We start from the raw sequence: 15,983 nt of genomic DNA, 5'->3' as shown, positions 1-15,983 counted from the left end.
GCTGCTACTCTGTGTCCATTCACACACAGAGCCGCAGCTTGGTCTTGCCCCCTCTCACTTCTAATTGGCTCAGTGGGTGTGACTGATAGCAGTGGGAGCCAATGGCTCCTTCTGCTATCTCGGCAAATTAGGAGGGAGAGTCTCCAGCGAGCCGAGGCTCTCATGTACACAGCTGCATAGCAACTGGTTCCAGGTAAGTATTAGAGGAGGCTGCTGTACAGAGAAGGTTTTTTACCTTAACCTTGAGCTTTTATAACCACGTTAACCCATATCAGCATAGGCTTAGGTTTTATTAAACCATATCTTTTAAGCCCTTCCCACTTGGCCACACCCACAATTCACCATTATTACCCTTCTTGTGGTGCCCATGGTACTTTGTTTTTATACCTTCAATGTCTGTCTCTTGCTACAAAAATCTGTGACTAGTTTCAGGCCATGTTAAACATGGAGGTGTGATATTAGGGGTGTGGCTCCACGTGAGGGTGTGATTTTGTAGGTGTAGTTAAAAGTTGGCGTGGTCAGTAGGGTTTCCCCAGATTTTGGTTTTGAAAATATGGTAACCATGAATAACAGGTGAGCTCCCATATTTCTATACTGGTTAGTCTAGAACAGGGGTCTGCAAACTTTCTGAAGGATCCAGTAAAGAACCATTTTAATTTTGTTTAGGATTTGGGAAGGGGGGGGGGGACTGTGGGCAGTGGGTTTAGAAAATGCCCTTGTATCATTGAGAGTAAACAGTGGCCCATCATTGGTTTTAGTACCCTATTGTTGGTATCAGTGGGAGAAATGGTGCCCCATTGGGAATGGTGCCCCATCATTGATGTCTGTGGGAGGAATGGTGCTCCATTAATGGTGTCTGTGGAACTAATGGTGCTTCAACATTGGTGTCTGCGGTAGGAATGGTGCCCCATTATTGGTGTCTGTGGGAGGAATGGTGCCCCATTATTGGTGTCTGTGGGAGGAATGGTGCCCCATTATTGGTGTCTGTGGGAGGAATGGTGCTTCATCATTGGTGTCTGTGGGAGGAATGGTGCCCCATTATTGGTGTCTGTGGGAGGAATGGTGCTTTATCATTGGTGTCTATGGGAAAAATGGTGCCCCATTATTGGTGTCTGAGGGAGGAATGGTGCCCCATCACTGGCGTTTGTGGGAGGAGTGGTGCCCCATCATTGGTGTCTGTGGATGGCATGGTACCCAAGGGCCTGATGAGGGCAAGCAAAGGGCCACATCAGGCCCACGGGCTGCAGTTTGGAGACCACTGATCTACAAGAAATAAATACAACTTTAACCTATCTACAGTCTATTCTTGTGGACCCTGAAATGATATCATCCACATTGTTCTTTGAAAGGAAAGATTGCGGCTCTCCTACCTCAGCGGTGGAGCCAGGAAAGTCATTCTCAAGTATCACCATGACCCGGAAGAGAGGGCTTGGAGAGGTTTTACTGTCTCCATTGATGGCCTTGGACAGTTCTTGAAGTGACCACTTGATGTTGAGTCTGAAAGCCTCTTCCACTAGACAGTCTATCTTCTCTGTGTAGAAAATCCAGTGCTGCTGGACCTGTAGGGACAGTCATATAAATGCTTGATTTTAGAGAAACTGATGTAAGGTAAAAACCAAATGTCTGTCTGCTAATCAATGCTTTTGCTTTAATTGTGATTTCAAAAGACTAACATTGACCAATGGAATCCCTATTCCAATAATTTCAGAACAATTTCAAAGCATTGAATCAAAGAAAAAAAATGAAGGATTTGGAAAATTTCACGATTGAGGCAATCAGATGGTGCATTAAAGCTGAATCAGTTCAATACATTCCAAGTGCATTACAACAAAATGTCATACAGGTCCTGTTTTAGAAAGCAGACACAGCCTAGAAAAATCTTTTCCCTACCAGCATGCTGTAAAAAAGGCCCCTAGCTTTCTGTGAGGAAGCAGTGGTCTCTCTACAGAGGTCTGATACACGCCCTTCTGGGTCAGACCTATAGTTCTCCAATCAGCAAAGCATCCATTGCATGTAAGCCTTGATGTCGATAGTAGATGGATTTTTTTGCAATGGAAAAACAATCCATGTTTGATCTCTCTGCATGAAATGATAAGAAACCCTTGAGAAGAGAAAATTGAAGGGAACAATCTTAATGTACCTCTGGTCCATCTGCCTTGAAAACCTCATATGTGGTCCTCATCAAGGAGCAGATCTCCTCATGAAGTTTCTGCAGACGGCTCTGCACAGCCCGGCGATGTTCCCCCTGAGTTTCCTGGAACTCCATATCACGGAAGACTCGGTTTCCATCAATGTGGAGCAACAGAGACTCGCTGATCGTTTGGGCGCAACGGGAGATGTTCAAGTTGGAGGCCTTATAGTTGTCTACAATTTGCTGGATCTGGAAGGAGAGGATAGTATAAGAAACAAAAGAAAAGTCAACTAAAGCAGGGAGGTTTATCAATTTATTACTGCAAAATAGAAAGCCCCTAAAAAGAAAATAACCCTTTCCAAAATATTATCCATACACTACATACACCATGCAGTGAAGAGTAATCCTGAATTATTTGTTCCTACCAAAGCCAAATGAAAAAGGCAACTGAAATGAGCATATATCACTTTGCTCTCCCCTCCTGTTAGTGTTACTTATCAGCACACATGCACTACAGCAGAGCTTAAATGGCACCTAGATCCGCCCTTCCCTCTGCCATATTGCTTCTGAGCAGGGAATTACAGTGAACCTGGACTCAAAATGTGAAGATTTTTTATGTTATATGGATCATCTAGAAATGTTAATTGTACCTGGGCAGTACCTTAAAAGATTTACACGTGTGTTGAATTCTCTTCAAATAGCAGGGCACATCTTGTACATTGATCCTAATACCTTAATGACTACAGTGTTAGATCATCGAAGGTTGCCTTTGGCCGCTAGTCCCACCAGATTTGGAGTAAGATTTGGTGATATATGCCTTGTGCTGCTCAATGTTCTCCTTGCTGGAGAGGAAGCTCTGTGGATCTGTGCTTCCTCCAACACTTCTGCTGCTTCTTGATCACTACCCCACCAGTCATCAGAGTTCACTCAGTTTGCTTTTGGATTTTGAAAGACAATTAGAAAACCCAAAAGGAACCCCAGGGAAATCACACAAACTAGGTGCTCACTTGTTTGTGGGAGCTGAATGGGGACTGGACATCAAATGGACATGAGTAGCACTGGGGACCTGTAGGGGCTGTCTATCCCTGACTCCTCAACAGTGGCGGCTGGTGCGTTGGGGCGCCGCCCCCCCCCCCCCATCCATGCATCCGGCCCCCTAATCTGCATACGGGACACATGGAGTTCAATGGGATTTTATTTTTTAATCACCCGATTAGAGCCAGAGAGCCACTGTTGAGGAGTCAGGGATAGACAGCCCCTACAGAGGCTCTAATAGGCTTCAGAAGAGGGTCGACCTGGGGCGCAGAGCAGTGCGCCCCGAGCCCACCCATTGTGTGACAATAGCGAATGAAAATTCGTTATTGTCACACGGATCCTCCTCCTGGCCAATCAGGAAGCAGGTCCGAGAACCGCTTCCTGTTTGGCCGAAAGGTGAACGCATGCCATTGGCCGAGGAGGAGGCAGGAGGACTCGAGGAGACGCCGGGGGACTGAGGAGAAGCCGCTGCTGCAGGTAAGTCTCTCTGCATTGATGGGGGCACGCTGGTCACTATGTTGATGGGGGGCATGCTGGTCACTGCATTGATGGGGGGCATGCTGGTCACTAAATTAATGGGGGGGCATGCTGGTCACTGCTTTGAAGGGGGCACGCTGGTCACTGCATTGATGGGGGGCACGCTGGTCACTGCATTGATGGGGGGCATGCTGGTCACTGCATTGATGGGGTGCACGCTGGTCACTGCATTGATGGAGGGCACGCTGGTCACTGCATTGATGGGGGGCATGCTGGTCACTGCATTGAATGGGGGCACGCCGTGGTAACTCTGCATTGAATGGGGGCACGCCGTGGTAACTCTGCATTGAATGGGGGCATGCTGTAGTAACTCTGCATTGAATGGGGGCACGCTGTAGTAACTCTGCATTGAATGGGGGCACGCTGTAGTAACTCTGCATTGAATGGGGGCACGCTGTAGTGACTCTGCATTGAATGGGGGCACGCTGTAGTAACTCTGCATTGAAAGGGGGCAAGCTGTAGTAACTCTGCATTGAAAGGGGGCACACTATACTTTGATTACTGAAGGCCCCTTTCACACTTTTTTGACCTCAAAGTCATGCAATTTTTTGCCGCGTTTTTTGCCGCGTTTTCTTGCCGCAAAGCAATGCCTATTAGATTTTTTTCTGTTTGCGCCCCCCTAAAAATTTTGAGCACCAGCCGCCACTGCTCCTCAACAGTCCTGACAGCTCCTGACAGTGCAGTAGGCAATCAGTTATATCATGTTAACGTGGCTTATATGGTATGTGTCTTGCTTGAAGCTGGAAGTCACTTGTAATATGCTCACCTTGCTGGCATGCAGAAGACAATCATTAATGAAGGCGCTTGATGCTCCCTTGGATGACCAGTGTAGCTTAGTAAGACCTGGCTGGATCTTCTTATCTAGGAAACGGATTCTTTCTCTGAACAGGCTGCGCTCCTCTGTGGAGAGAGCCGCTATGATCCTGGAGCATGAAAGGAAGAAACAAACAAGTTTATAACAGAGAGCAAGTGAAAATAACTGATCTTAAAGTAGTATTAAACCCTCAGTGTTCTTTATCTTGACACACTCTGAACAATAAAATAAACTTTTTTTACAGTGGACAGTGAAGTCTCTGGCTAGACTTTTAGCTTGAAGAAAGGGATGAGAGAGGAGGAAGATGGTGCAGGGAAGTGCCTTGCCAGGGGCGTACCTACAGGGGTCGCAATTGTGACCCAGCTCAATGCTCCAGGATAGGAGAAGTGGCGGGGGCAGCTGTATATAGAATAACTGATCTCTCCATTTTTCCTCCTGCAACCGGTGAAAGCCTGCTTGTCCTCCTCTCCCTCCCGCAGGCATTCAGTAGCTGCAGGGGGGAAATGGAGACATCAGTTCCTCCATATGCAGCTGCCCCTGCCCCTTTCAAGCTACTCCAACAGCTTGCATCATTAAAGGAGTTGTAAAGTCTCAGGGTTTTTCACCTTAATGCATTCTATGCATTAAGGTGAAAAACCTTTGGTGCTGCAGCTGCCCCCCCAGACCCCCCCCTTATTCTTACCTGAACCTGATCATTCCAGTGGCTCCAGCCGCTGTCTCAGGTCCTCATTAGTTAGATTGATAGCAGCAGGAGCCATTGACTCCGGCGGCTGTAAATCAAATCCAGTGACACAGGAGTAGGGGGCGGGGCCGAGTCCTGCTGTCTGTATCAATGGACTCGTGAGCGCGCCTGCACGGGTGCCCCCATGGAAAGCGGCTCTCCGTGGGGGCACCCAATGAAGAGGAGAAGCCAGGAGCAACGCCGGGGCACCCCAGAATAGGAGGATCAGGGTTGCTCTGTGCAAATCCCTTGCACAGAGCAGGTAAATACAACTTGTTTGTTATTTTGCACAAGAAAAAAAAAAAAACCTTTACAATCATTTTAAAGCCAAATTGACCTTTCAGTTTAAAAGCAACTAAATACATTTCAGGTTCATTAAAATAAAAAGCTGTCCAAAGTTTTACAGTTCCTTTAGAAAACAGCCATGGCCTGAGTTAGAAAAGCCTGTCCCCTGCCAGCATGCTGCAGAGAAGGATACTTGCTATTTCTGAGGAAGCAGTGGTTTCTCTGCTGAAGTTCCACACTCCCCCTGCTGAGTAAGCGCTAGAGTTATCCAATCAGCAGAGAGCGTGACATTTGCTGACTGTAAAGCTATAGGTCTGACTCAGCAGGGGGCATGTCATACCCATACAGAGAGACCGCTGCTTTCACACAGAGAGCAAGGGTCATTCTCTGCAGCATGCTGGCAGGGGATAGGCTTTTCTACTTAGGCTGCTAAGAGAAAACAAATTGTGATATATTATTCATCAAGGTATTCTTTATTCTTTACGTTTTTCAACAAACAACATAGCAGCAAATAGAGTAAAACAATGTGATTCACAGTATAAGAACAATTCGTGAACGTGGCCTTCAATTCACTTGCTGCAAATATAGAACAAGCAGATTTCCAGCATAACCTTGAAGTACAGCACCGTAGTATACAATGTCCCGTAAGTACACAAAAAGAAAAAAAAGTACTGTTTAATTGTAAATCAGATGTACACTTAATAAAACATATATTTACATTTAAAGGATAACTGTGGCCGATGCATGGGCGTCCGCATGGGGGGGGGGGGGCAAGTTTCCCCCCCTGGAATCTCAACTTCCCCTTTAAAGTGGTTGTTATGCCACTTTATACTATCCTGTCTGGTCTGTTTAATAATCCAGTGTGCCCATGCGCCTGTCTCTGTATATGTGTTTTAAAAAAATAAGCCATTCTTTACCAGTTTTCAGAGCACCGATCGCCGCTCACGTGACCCACCAGCTCTCTCCTCTCCCTATCTGACAGCTGCCTGCAGCAGGCGGGGCCAAGGATTCCCCGCTGACGTCAGTCAGGATGGGAGGAGGAGAGGCCAAGAGGAGGAGAGAGGTGGTGGGTCACATGAGTGTTGATCGGTGCTCTGAAAACTGGTAAAGATCGGCTTATTTTTCCCCTTTAAAAATAAATACTCGCGAGTCACGACTCACGCAGTGACTGACATCAGCAGCCGCACGGACCACTGTCCCCAGCCCCAGGCCCCAGTGCTATCATGAGCAATCTAAAGGAAAATTGACCACACATGTGGTTATGAGTAAGCGATCTTCTGAATCGTGAAACGCGTTAACCTGTCCCATGTCCTTGTGATGCACTGTATCATTCATTTTTATGGGGAATTAAAGCACTTCTACTTCATCATACTCCAGTGCAGTCAATTTTTCTTTTGATTGCTCAGTATCTGGATGACGGATCCGACCTGCCCCGGAGTTACTTCACCTCACCTGAGCGGCTCTTTTTTGTCATTATGTAGGTTTCCCCGGTGCTATCATTCCAGGAGAGAGGGAACCCGGGGGAAGGAAATTGAGGGAACTTGTGGCCCCGTGCACAGAGGCACGGCACATGACGTCACAGCACGTACTGACGTCACATGCATGCATGCGTCGAATGCATGGACCCAAAACAGAGAGGGTCAGGTTTCACAAACCTTTGAAAGCCTGCGCTTTATTTGATAATGACTAAGCCCCTCCCCTTCATGACATTGTTGAAAAGGGGCAGAGCATGGCTTACCTTAAAATTATGCCCCCCCCCCCTGGAAAAAGTTCTGCGGACGCCCATGGGCCAGTGTAATTTTTATTGAACCCAACTGTGTGAAGTGATAAAAAATACACAGTTTGAGGCTAGCAATTGATTAATGGATAATTAGAGCTGGGAGGAAGAGGTTGGGGGGTGCAAGCCAAGAGTTGTCTAGCCACCCATGCCATATCTTCTGAAAATGTAGAGAAGCACCTTTACAGGCATAGGTTAGGCTTTCCAAGTGCAGGATAGAATTTGTATTTTCTATCCAAAGGTGTGTGGTTGGGTTTTCGAGGAGATAGCCAATGTTGTGCAATAGTTTTCCTGGCCAAGTATAAAGTGCCGGTTACCGCTATCTCTAGGGTACAGTCATCGGAGGCAAGGTTCAACGTTCCCAAGAGACGCATCTTTGGCTCAGGAGAACATGAAGCTGAAATGCACGATTGATAATGTCAAACGCACTATGCCAGTACACGACCAGTTTTGGACATTTCGAGAACATACAGTATGACTGAGGTCCCTTTGTACTGAGGTCCATCTAGGGCAGTGGTCTCCAAACTGCGACCCTTTCCTTGCCTTTATCCAGCCCTTGCAGGAATTTTTTTCACTCTGATTTGAGGTACTATTCCTTTCACTGACACCAACAATGAGGCATTCCTTCCACTGACACCAACAGTGTGGCAGCATAGCTCCTGAACTGTAGCACTTACTCCCACAGGAGCCGCTGTGATCGGCGACACTGGGCTACACTCCCACTGACACCAACTTTGGGGCACTATTCCTCCCACTGACGGCAATGATGAGGGATCATTCCTTCCATTCTTCCACTGAAATCAACAATGAGGTACTATTCCTCCCATTAATATCAATGATGGAGCACTATTCCTCCCACTGATACCAATGATGGAGCACTATTCCTCCCACTGATACCAATGATGGGGCAGTATTCCTCCCATTAATACCAATGATGTAGCACTATTCCTCCCATAAATACCAATGACGGGGCACTATTCCTCCCACTGACACCAACGATTGGGCACTATTCCTCCCACTGACACCAACGATTGGGCACTATTCCTCCCATTAATACCAAAGGTGGGGCACTATTCCTCCAATTAAAACCAATGATGGGGCACTATCCCTCAATTAAATACCAATGATGGGGCACTTCTCCTCCCAATAATACCAATGATAGGGGAACTATTCCTCCCATTAATACCAATTATGGGGCGCTATTCCTCCCATTAATACCAATGATGGGACACCATTTCTCCCATTAATACCGATGATGGGCACTATACCTCCCATTAATATCAATGATGGGGCACTATTTCCCCCATTAATACCAATGATGGGGCACTAAATCTCCCATTAATACCACTGATGCCAACTACGGGGCACTATTCCACCTACGGACGGCAATGATGGGGCACTATTCCTCCCATTAACCACTTAAGCCCCGGAAGATTTTACCCCCTTCCTGACCAGGGGGTTTTTTGCGATTTTTTACTGCGTGACTTTAACGGACAATTGCGCGGCCATGCGACGCTGTACCTAAACGAATTTCACGTCCTTTTTTTCCCACAAACAGAGCTTTCTTTTGGTGGTGTTTGATCACTTGTGCGATTTTTTGATCATTTTTTGATCAATGCTCTATAAACAAAAAAATAGCGTAATTTTTGCAAAAATAACAATATTTTTTACTTTTTTTTATATGAAATCCCCCCCAAAAAAAAATGTAAAAATCAAAATTTTTTAACATTTTCGGCCAAATTGTTTTATGCTACATATGTTTGGTAAAAAAAAATCGCAAAAAGCGTATTTTGATTGGTTTGCGCAAAAGTTATCGCGTTTACTAACAAAGGGAAAGATTTTTGTCATTTTTGGAGTTTTTTTTTTAACGAGTAATGGCGGCGATCTGCGATTTTTTTTGCGGTACTGCGACATTGCGGCGGACAGATCGGACCCTTGACTGACATTTTTGACACTTTTGGGGGTACCAGTGACATTACTGCAGTAATCAGTGCTATATATATGCACTGTTACTGCAAAAATGACACTGGCAGGGAAGGGGTTAACTGTATTGGACAGGGAGGGGTTAAGTGTGTCCTAGGGGCGTGATTCTAACTGTAGTGGGACAATGCTATTGGTGTAAAAACAAAGATCAACGGTTCTACATAGTAGAACCGTCTGATCTTCATTTTTACACAGGGGAGAATGACAGGTGGCTTGTTTACATAAGCCGCTCTGTCTTTCTCCCGCTGTACCGACGATCGGCGAGTGACCGGCGGACATCGGGTCCGCCGGTCACACGCCCGCACTCCTCCCTGAACGAGCCGAGGCGGGCGCGCGCCTCAGCGGGCGCGCGCTCGCCCGCTATTGGCTCTAATAGCAGTGACAGGCGAGTGACGTAGATCTACGTCACTCTGCCTGGCCGGGGCTGACTGCCGCAGTAAATATACTGTGCGCAGTCGGCAACCCGTTAATACCAATGATGGGTCACTATTCCTCCAATTAATATCAATAATGGGGCACTATTACTCCCAATAATACCAATTATGGGGCACTATTCCTTCCACTAATACCAACGATGGGGCACAATTGCTCCCAATAATACCATTGACAGGACACTATTCCCCCCATTACTACCAATGATGGGGCACTATTCCTCCCACTAATACCAATGATGAGCACCATTCCTCCCAATAATACCAACAATGGGGCACTATTCCTCCTCTTACTGACCACAGGTGCTATGAAATTGTTTTATGTCAACTTACCACCAAACCTAAGGAATTGTTTACTCCCACTGATGCTGGGGCATTTCCTTCTTCCACTGGCCACAGTCTGGCCCTCCCAAAGTCTAAAGGACAGTAAAGTGGCCCTTTGTTTGGAAAGTGTGGAGACCCCTGATCTATGGCATAGCAAGGAGTCTCTATGGGAAAAGTAGAAAACGGTAAAAGTAGGAAAACTATGTAAAATAAATAACTGTGCAAGGACTTACACGTTCCCATAAGCTTTGGTCTCTGAAGAGTAATCTGTGTTTGGCTCACTCTTCAGAGAGCATTTGACAGGCAGCGAGGAGATGTTGTATCTCCTCCTTGCCACCTGCTTTAACCCCTTGGAGCCTGCACTAGCGCTTCAACTGCATAGCACGCAGTTGCGGAGAGCTTGCAGAGTGGTCCCATTCACTTGAGTGGGTCGCAATCGGTGTGTGGTGGTGCTCACTGAAAGTGACAGGGGGTCATAATTCCTGCCGCAGCCGTGAACCAAAACAATGAGGCCGCAGCATGTGTACACCCCTGGCAGATGCCTCTCCAGCGAAATGGGGTCTGGTTGGGGGGAGGTGGCTCATCCGCTGGGTCTTATTGCCCCCCATCTGCTAGTGTGAAAGAGCCCGACTTCATAAAGAGGAGGATATTGATATCTGGGGTAAGGGCTCATTCACATGTGCAACAGGTACTGTCACTCCTCTGAAAAGCCATCCATGCTCGGATTGCTTTTCAGAGATGTCTGACAGGGGGGTGAGGAGGCATTGTATCGCCTCCTCACCGCCTGCTTTAACCCCTTGGACCCCACATTAACACGCAGCAACTGCAAGCATTGCACACAGTTGCAGGGCACTTTGCAGAGTGGCCTCATTCATTTGAATGGGTTGCTAATGGCGGGCGCGAAAGCAACAAGGTGTATCATTCTTGCTGTGGCCGCGAAGTAAGCTAGAATACCTGGAATTCAGAAAGTCTACACAGATATTCTTGAAAATTGTGTGGCGCCACTGCAAAATAAAAGGTCCGTGCCTGCTGCAGATTCTTGTTGGTAAAGCCAAAAAAGTGTCACTGGTTGCTGGGATGCCAATGTAATTGCAACCAGTGAGCCCACAGAGGGAAACTGTCACACTCATATAAAAAACCCTGCTCTTCACTACACAGGGGCCCCACTCTGAGCACTTTGCCTGTCTTTATATGGAAACTTATAGTTTGTTTCGGGAGCTCCAGCACACAGCCTGTAATTAACAGCCTCAGCTCTGTTTCTGTGTGAAGGGGGTGTGTCCTTTCCCTCCAATCATCTCTCAGAGCTCTCCTCACTGAGCTCTGCAGAGTGTAACTTCAGCTTCCCACCCCCTTTATTTCTGACAGCTCAGACAAGCTTTATACAGTCTGGACTTTGAACAGCTGTAGAGAAGAGAAGACTGCAGATAATCAGGTACAACTTATGTAAGAAGATCTCTGTGTATCAACCTGCTCATCACTAGACAGGGGCCCCACTTTGTCTTTCTCTATATGGAAATATAGAGTTGGTTTTGATTACCTGCAGTTTTATTAACTCTTAGGGCCAGTGCACAACACATGCAGTCCAGTGCGTTTTTTTTCTGCATCAAAAACACATTGAAAGTAGGTTACAGTATATGGTTTTCAATGGCATAGTTCACACCAGTGCGGGCAGTTCCAGAAAAAAAAAAGTAGAACATCCTGCATTTTTTCTGCACTGGACTGTACTGGAACGCAGTAACATACATCAAAAACGCACCGGAAAACACCAAAAATGCACTGGAACACAGATGTCCTTATTTTAGGTTAAGTAAAAAGGGGGGGGGGAGAAATACACTGAACATTCAAAAAGCGCATGCAGAAAAGCATCCAAAACGTATCTGGACTGCGCTTTTATGGTGTGAACTGGCCCTTAACCACTTGCCGACCACCCCATGTGCAGATTTACTGCGGCAGGGCGGCTCGGCTGAGCATAATCACGTAGATCTATGTGATAAGGTGCACGTGGTCTCGGCAGCGCGCGTGCATCGCTGGAGCCGAGCTCCCGCTGTGATTAGACACAGCAGGAGCCAGACCGCGGGTGGAGCGGGCTCGATCACCGTTGGCCTCCCGCGATCTTCGGGGAAACTGACAGGAGAGCCGCCTGTCTATGTAAACAAAGCAGGCAGCTCTCCTGTCAGACAGGCACATTTAACCCCTTGATGATCACCCCCAGCATTAACCGCTTCGCTGCCAGAGTCATTTATACAGTAACAGTGCATATTATTTAGCACTGATCACTGTATTGGTGTCACTGGTCCCCCAAAAAGTGTCACTTAGTGTATTGTGAGGAGGAAATTCAGGGTGGCAGATGGTAAGAATGGTTCCAGGAGGGGAAATTTGGGAGGTGATTTGGAGGAATTTGTGTTGGGAGGGGGGAACAGGACTTGTGCTAGGAGGGTGGATTTGGGAGGGTTGTGCTAGAAAAGGTAGAGGAAGGGGTTTGTGCTAGGACGGGAGTTTTTTTTTTTGGGGGGGGGGGGAGGATTTATGCTATTCGGGCTGATCGGGGGGTATTTGTGCTAGGAGGGGGAACTTTGGGAGGGAGGGATTTGTGCTATGATGGGAAAGATTGGGGGAAGGGGAATTTGTGTTGGGGGGGGGGATTTGGAGTGGGAGGGGGAGAGGAATTGTACTCAGAGAGGACATTTGAGGGTAGAAGATTTGTGCTTGGATGGGGGCATTTTTTTTGGGGGGGGGGGGGAATTCGTGTTGGGTGCATATTGGGAGAGAGGATTTCAGCTGGGGGCAAAGATGTGTGCATGCAGATTAGTGCTCGATTTTTATTGGGGGGGGGGGGGGGATTTATGCTATTTGGGCTGATTGGAGGGTATTCGTGCTAGGAGGGGAACTTTGGGAGGGAGGGATTTGTGCTATGATGGGAAAAATTGGGGAATTTGTGTTGGGAGGGGGGGGGGGGGGGGAGGAATTGTGCTCAGAGAGGACATTTGAGGGGTAGAAGGTTTGTGCTTGGATGGGGGTATTTTTTGGGGGGGATTCGTGTTGGGTGCATATTGGGAGAGAGGATTTTGGCTGGGGGGCAAAGATGCGTGCATGCAGATTAGTGCTCGATTTTTAGGGGGGGGGGATTTATGCTATTTGGGCTGATCGGGGGTATTCGTGCTAGGAATAAATGTAAAATAAATACACAAATAAATAAAAATAATCCTAAATAAATACAATAAATGAATACTATGTAACGATAAGTCAAATATTAACCCCTAACCCTTAAAAAAAAAAAAAAAGAAAAAAGATATATATATATATATTTTTTTATAAAAACTAAACACTCCAACACAAAATAAATTAATAAATCATTATTAATAATCTGAGTTTGGGTGTTTATTGGTAATTATAACAGTAATAATGAAAAAAAAATAATAATATATATAAAATATTTTATAAGGTTAGGGATTAGTTATTATTTATGTATTATTATATATTATTTATTATTTATGATGAGTTTTAGTAATTTGTGTATTTATTTTACTTTTTTTTTTTCAATATATTATTACTGTATTTTTTTGAAAACATTTTTAATTTGAGCAGAATATGTGACAAAACACGGGAATGCGCACAAAAATGCACACAAAAATGCGCAAATGGCCCATTTACATTAATTTCTATGGGAATAACAACATGGCAAAATCTGCCCAATTTGAGCTGCGGCGGAGTGATAGCCTCAGCTCTGTTTCTGTGTGCTGTGTAAGGGGGAAGGGGGGTGTGTCTCTTCCTTCCAATCACCTCTCAGAGATCTTCTCACTGAGCTCTGCAGAGTGTAACTTCAGCTCTTTGCCCCATTTTTTCTGGAAGCCCAGGCAAGTTGTATTGTATAAATTCTGGGCTTTATTAGTGCTCGATTTTTAGGGGGGGGGGGGGATTTATGCTATTTGGGCTGATCGGGGGTATTCGTGCTAGGAGGGGGAACTTTGGGAGCGAGGGATTTGTGCTATGATGGGAAAGATTGGGGAATTTGTGTTGGGGGGGGGGGATTTGGAGTGGGAGGGGGAGAGGAATTGTGCTCAGAGAGGACATTTGAGGGGTAGAAGGTTTGTGCTTGGATGGGGGTATTTTTTTGGAGGGGATTCGTGTTGGCTGCATATTGGGAGAGAGGATTTTAGCTAGGGGGCAAAGATGTGTGCATGCAGATTAGTGCTCGATTTTTATGGGGGGGGAATATTGGACACATAATGCTCATACATCTGGGGGGGGGGCGCTATTTGGCATGCTCGCCCTGGGCTCTAGATGACCTTGTCCCGGCACTGTGAGCAATTAACCCTTACAGTCTAGACACAGCCCCACACCAAGGCTTAATTTCCATGTTTCCCAGAGTTGGGCTTTGAGTACTGTAGTTCTATATCTATGCATCTGAAAAACATGCTGGAAATATTTACCAGCCTTTGTGTTGCAAGCTGGCACCCCTTATGCATTGCCTATTCTGCTTGAAAATGCTAATAAAAATGTACTGCAAAAAAATAAAAAAAATGATCAGCTCTGTCCACAAGATGGCGATAAAAGACTGCTCACCTGTTATAGGCTCGAACTACCAGGAGAACATTTTCTCGCAGGTTTCGGAGGTCCTCCTGCCGCTGGTAAATGTCCACCACATAATGAGGGATCTCAAACTGAACCCGTTCCCAGTAATGGATCTCCACAAACAACTTCAACACATTCCTGTATAAGGAGAACAATGGTTAGAGGACGATCCAGGCGACACTTAGACTCACGCCAATCTCCTGTACTCACTTATCAAAGTTCACATCAAGCATTCCGGGCTTCTCCTGGCTGCGGACCATAAGAGGGATGTCCAGGCGTTTCATGGCCTGCCTGTCCGCCAATTGAGACCATTCCGAGAAGATCTTCCTCACCAGCTCGTCCAGTTTCTGGGTCAGCTGCTGGTACTCATGAATGACCTCCTCGCCTACTCCGACACGGGGCATGAAGTGGCAGCTGGCCAGGATCTATAGGGGAAAGCCATCGGAGGTCAGAGGTCAAACGTGACACCAAGGTGTAATGTTCTGGTACCTCTGGTACCCTTATTTCCACATTTCTCTCTTAATATTGCGTCCCATCTTGCTATCCAAATGGGACGCATACACCTTTAAGGGCAATGACATCATCGCTGAGCGCCGCTATGAGCGGCTATTTCAATCGCCGGCTTTCTCTCACTCATTGCTCGTTCAAACCGCATGTTCACCGCACCTTCTCTTGCGAAGCTGGAGCTGCTGGCTATTCCCTTTGCCTGAACTGAACCGGAACCTCGCTGCCGATCCGTATCTCGCTACTGGATCACCTCTCACTACTGAACTTTGTTACTACTACCTATCTAGTGATAAGTACCCCACAGGGGATTCCTTACTAACCTGCACTTCTACTGTCATCTACTGCATATACCAGGACTATCTCTATCTAAGCTATTTCCTATCATCTGCATAGACTGTTAGCTCTTGGGACTACCATCAACTATCCTTGCACTAGGTTACTCTGTCTTGTATACTCCATCTGCTGTCCCCTACCATCTGCACTATACTTGACATTAGAACCTATCTGCTTACTACCATCACCTAAACACTCTCCTAATACTACTCCTAGGTGCTCACCATACTATAGCCTGTCTCTCACCTATATATACTATACCTCCATTAACATCAGATTGAGTGTATGTATATTGCATAAACAGGCTGTGCACAGTGATGAAGTCCTGAGAGTTGGATATGTTTGTTCAACAGAATCTCTACACGACTACTGAGTGTGACAATTATGCAGCTGCAAATCCATCCACTAACAAAAACGCATGAGCGTTACACAAGGATGATTAGTCCTATGCAGCAAACTCTACTGACTTAAAGTGGTTGTAATCCTCAGACAAATATATGAACAAAGCATATCCCTCTATGGTGTGTACTTGT

At 46.3% G+C, this 15,983-nt stretch overlaps 1 protein-coding gene across 1 annotated transcript in view; it reads right to left on the bottom strand.

The window, feature by feature from the left end:
• The window catches only part of DNAH2 (dynein axonemal heavy chain 2), a gene marked incomplete at its 3' end in the record, with an annotated part of 417,940 nt that overhangs the window by 253,100 nt on the left and 148,857 nt on the right, over positions 1–15,983 (bottom strand). Inside the window, exons 14-18 of the mRNA XM_082254654.1 lie at positions 14,821–15,035; positions 14,602–14,748; positions 4,470–4,626; positions 2,141–2,380; positions 1,371–1,559 (exon numbers count right to left, since the gene is read on the bottom strand). Of these exons, the coding sequence (XP_082110780.1) occupies positions 1,371–1,559; positions 2,141–2,380; positions 4,470–4,626; positions 14,602–14,748; positions 14,821–15,035 (948 nt within the window). The remainder of the gene's footprint in view (positions 1–1,370; positions 1,560–2,140; positions 2,381–4,469; positions 4,627–14,601; positions 14,749–14,820; positions 15,036–15,983) is intronic.

This window comes from Pelophylax lessonae (genome assembly GCF_965119305.1).
Source record: "Pelophylax lessonae genome assembly, chromosome: 4".
Lineage (NCBI taxonomy): Eukaryota > Metazoa > Chordata > Amphibia > Anura > Ranidae > Pelophylax > Pelophylax lessonae.
This window is presented reverse-complemented; position numbering and strand designations above follow the sequence as displayed.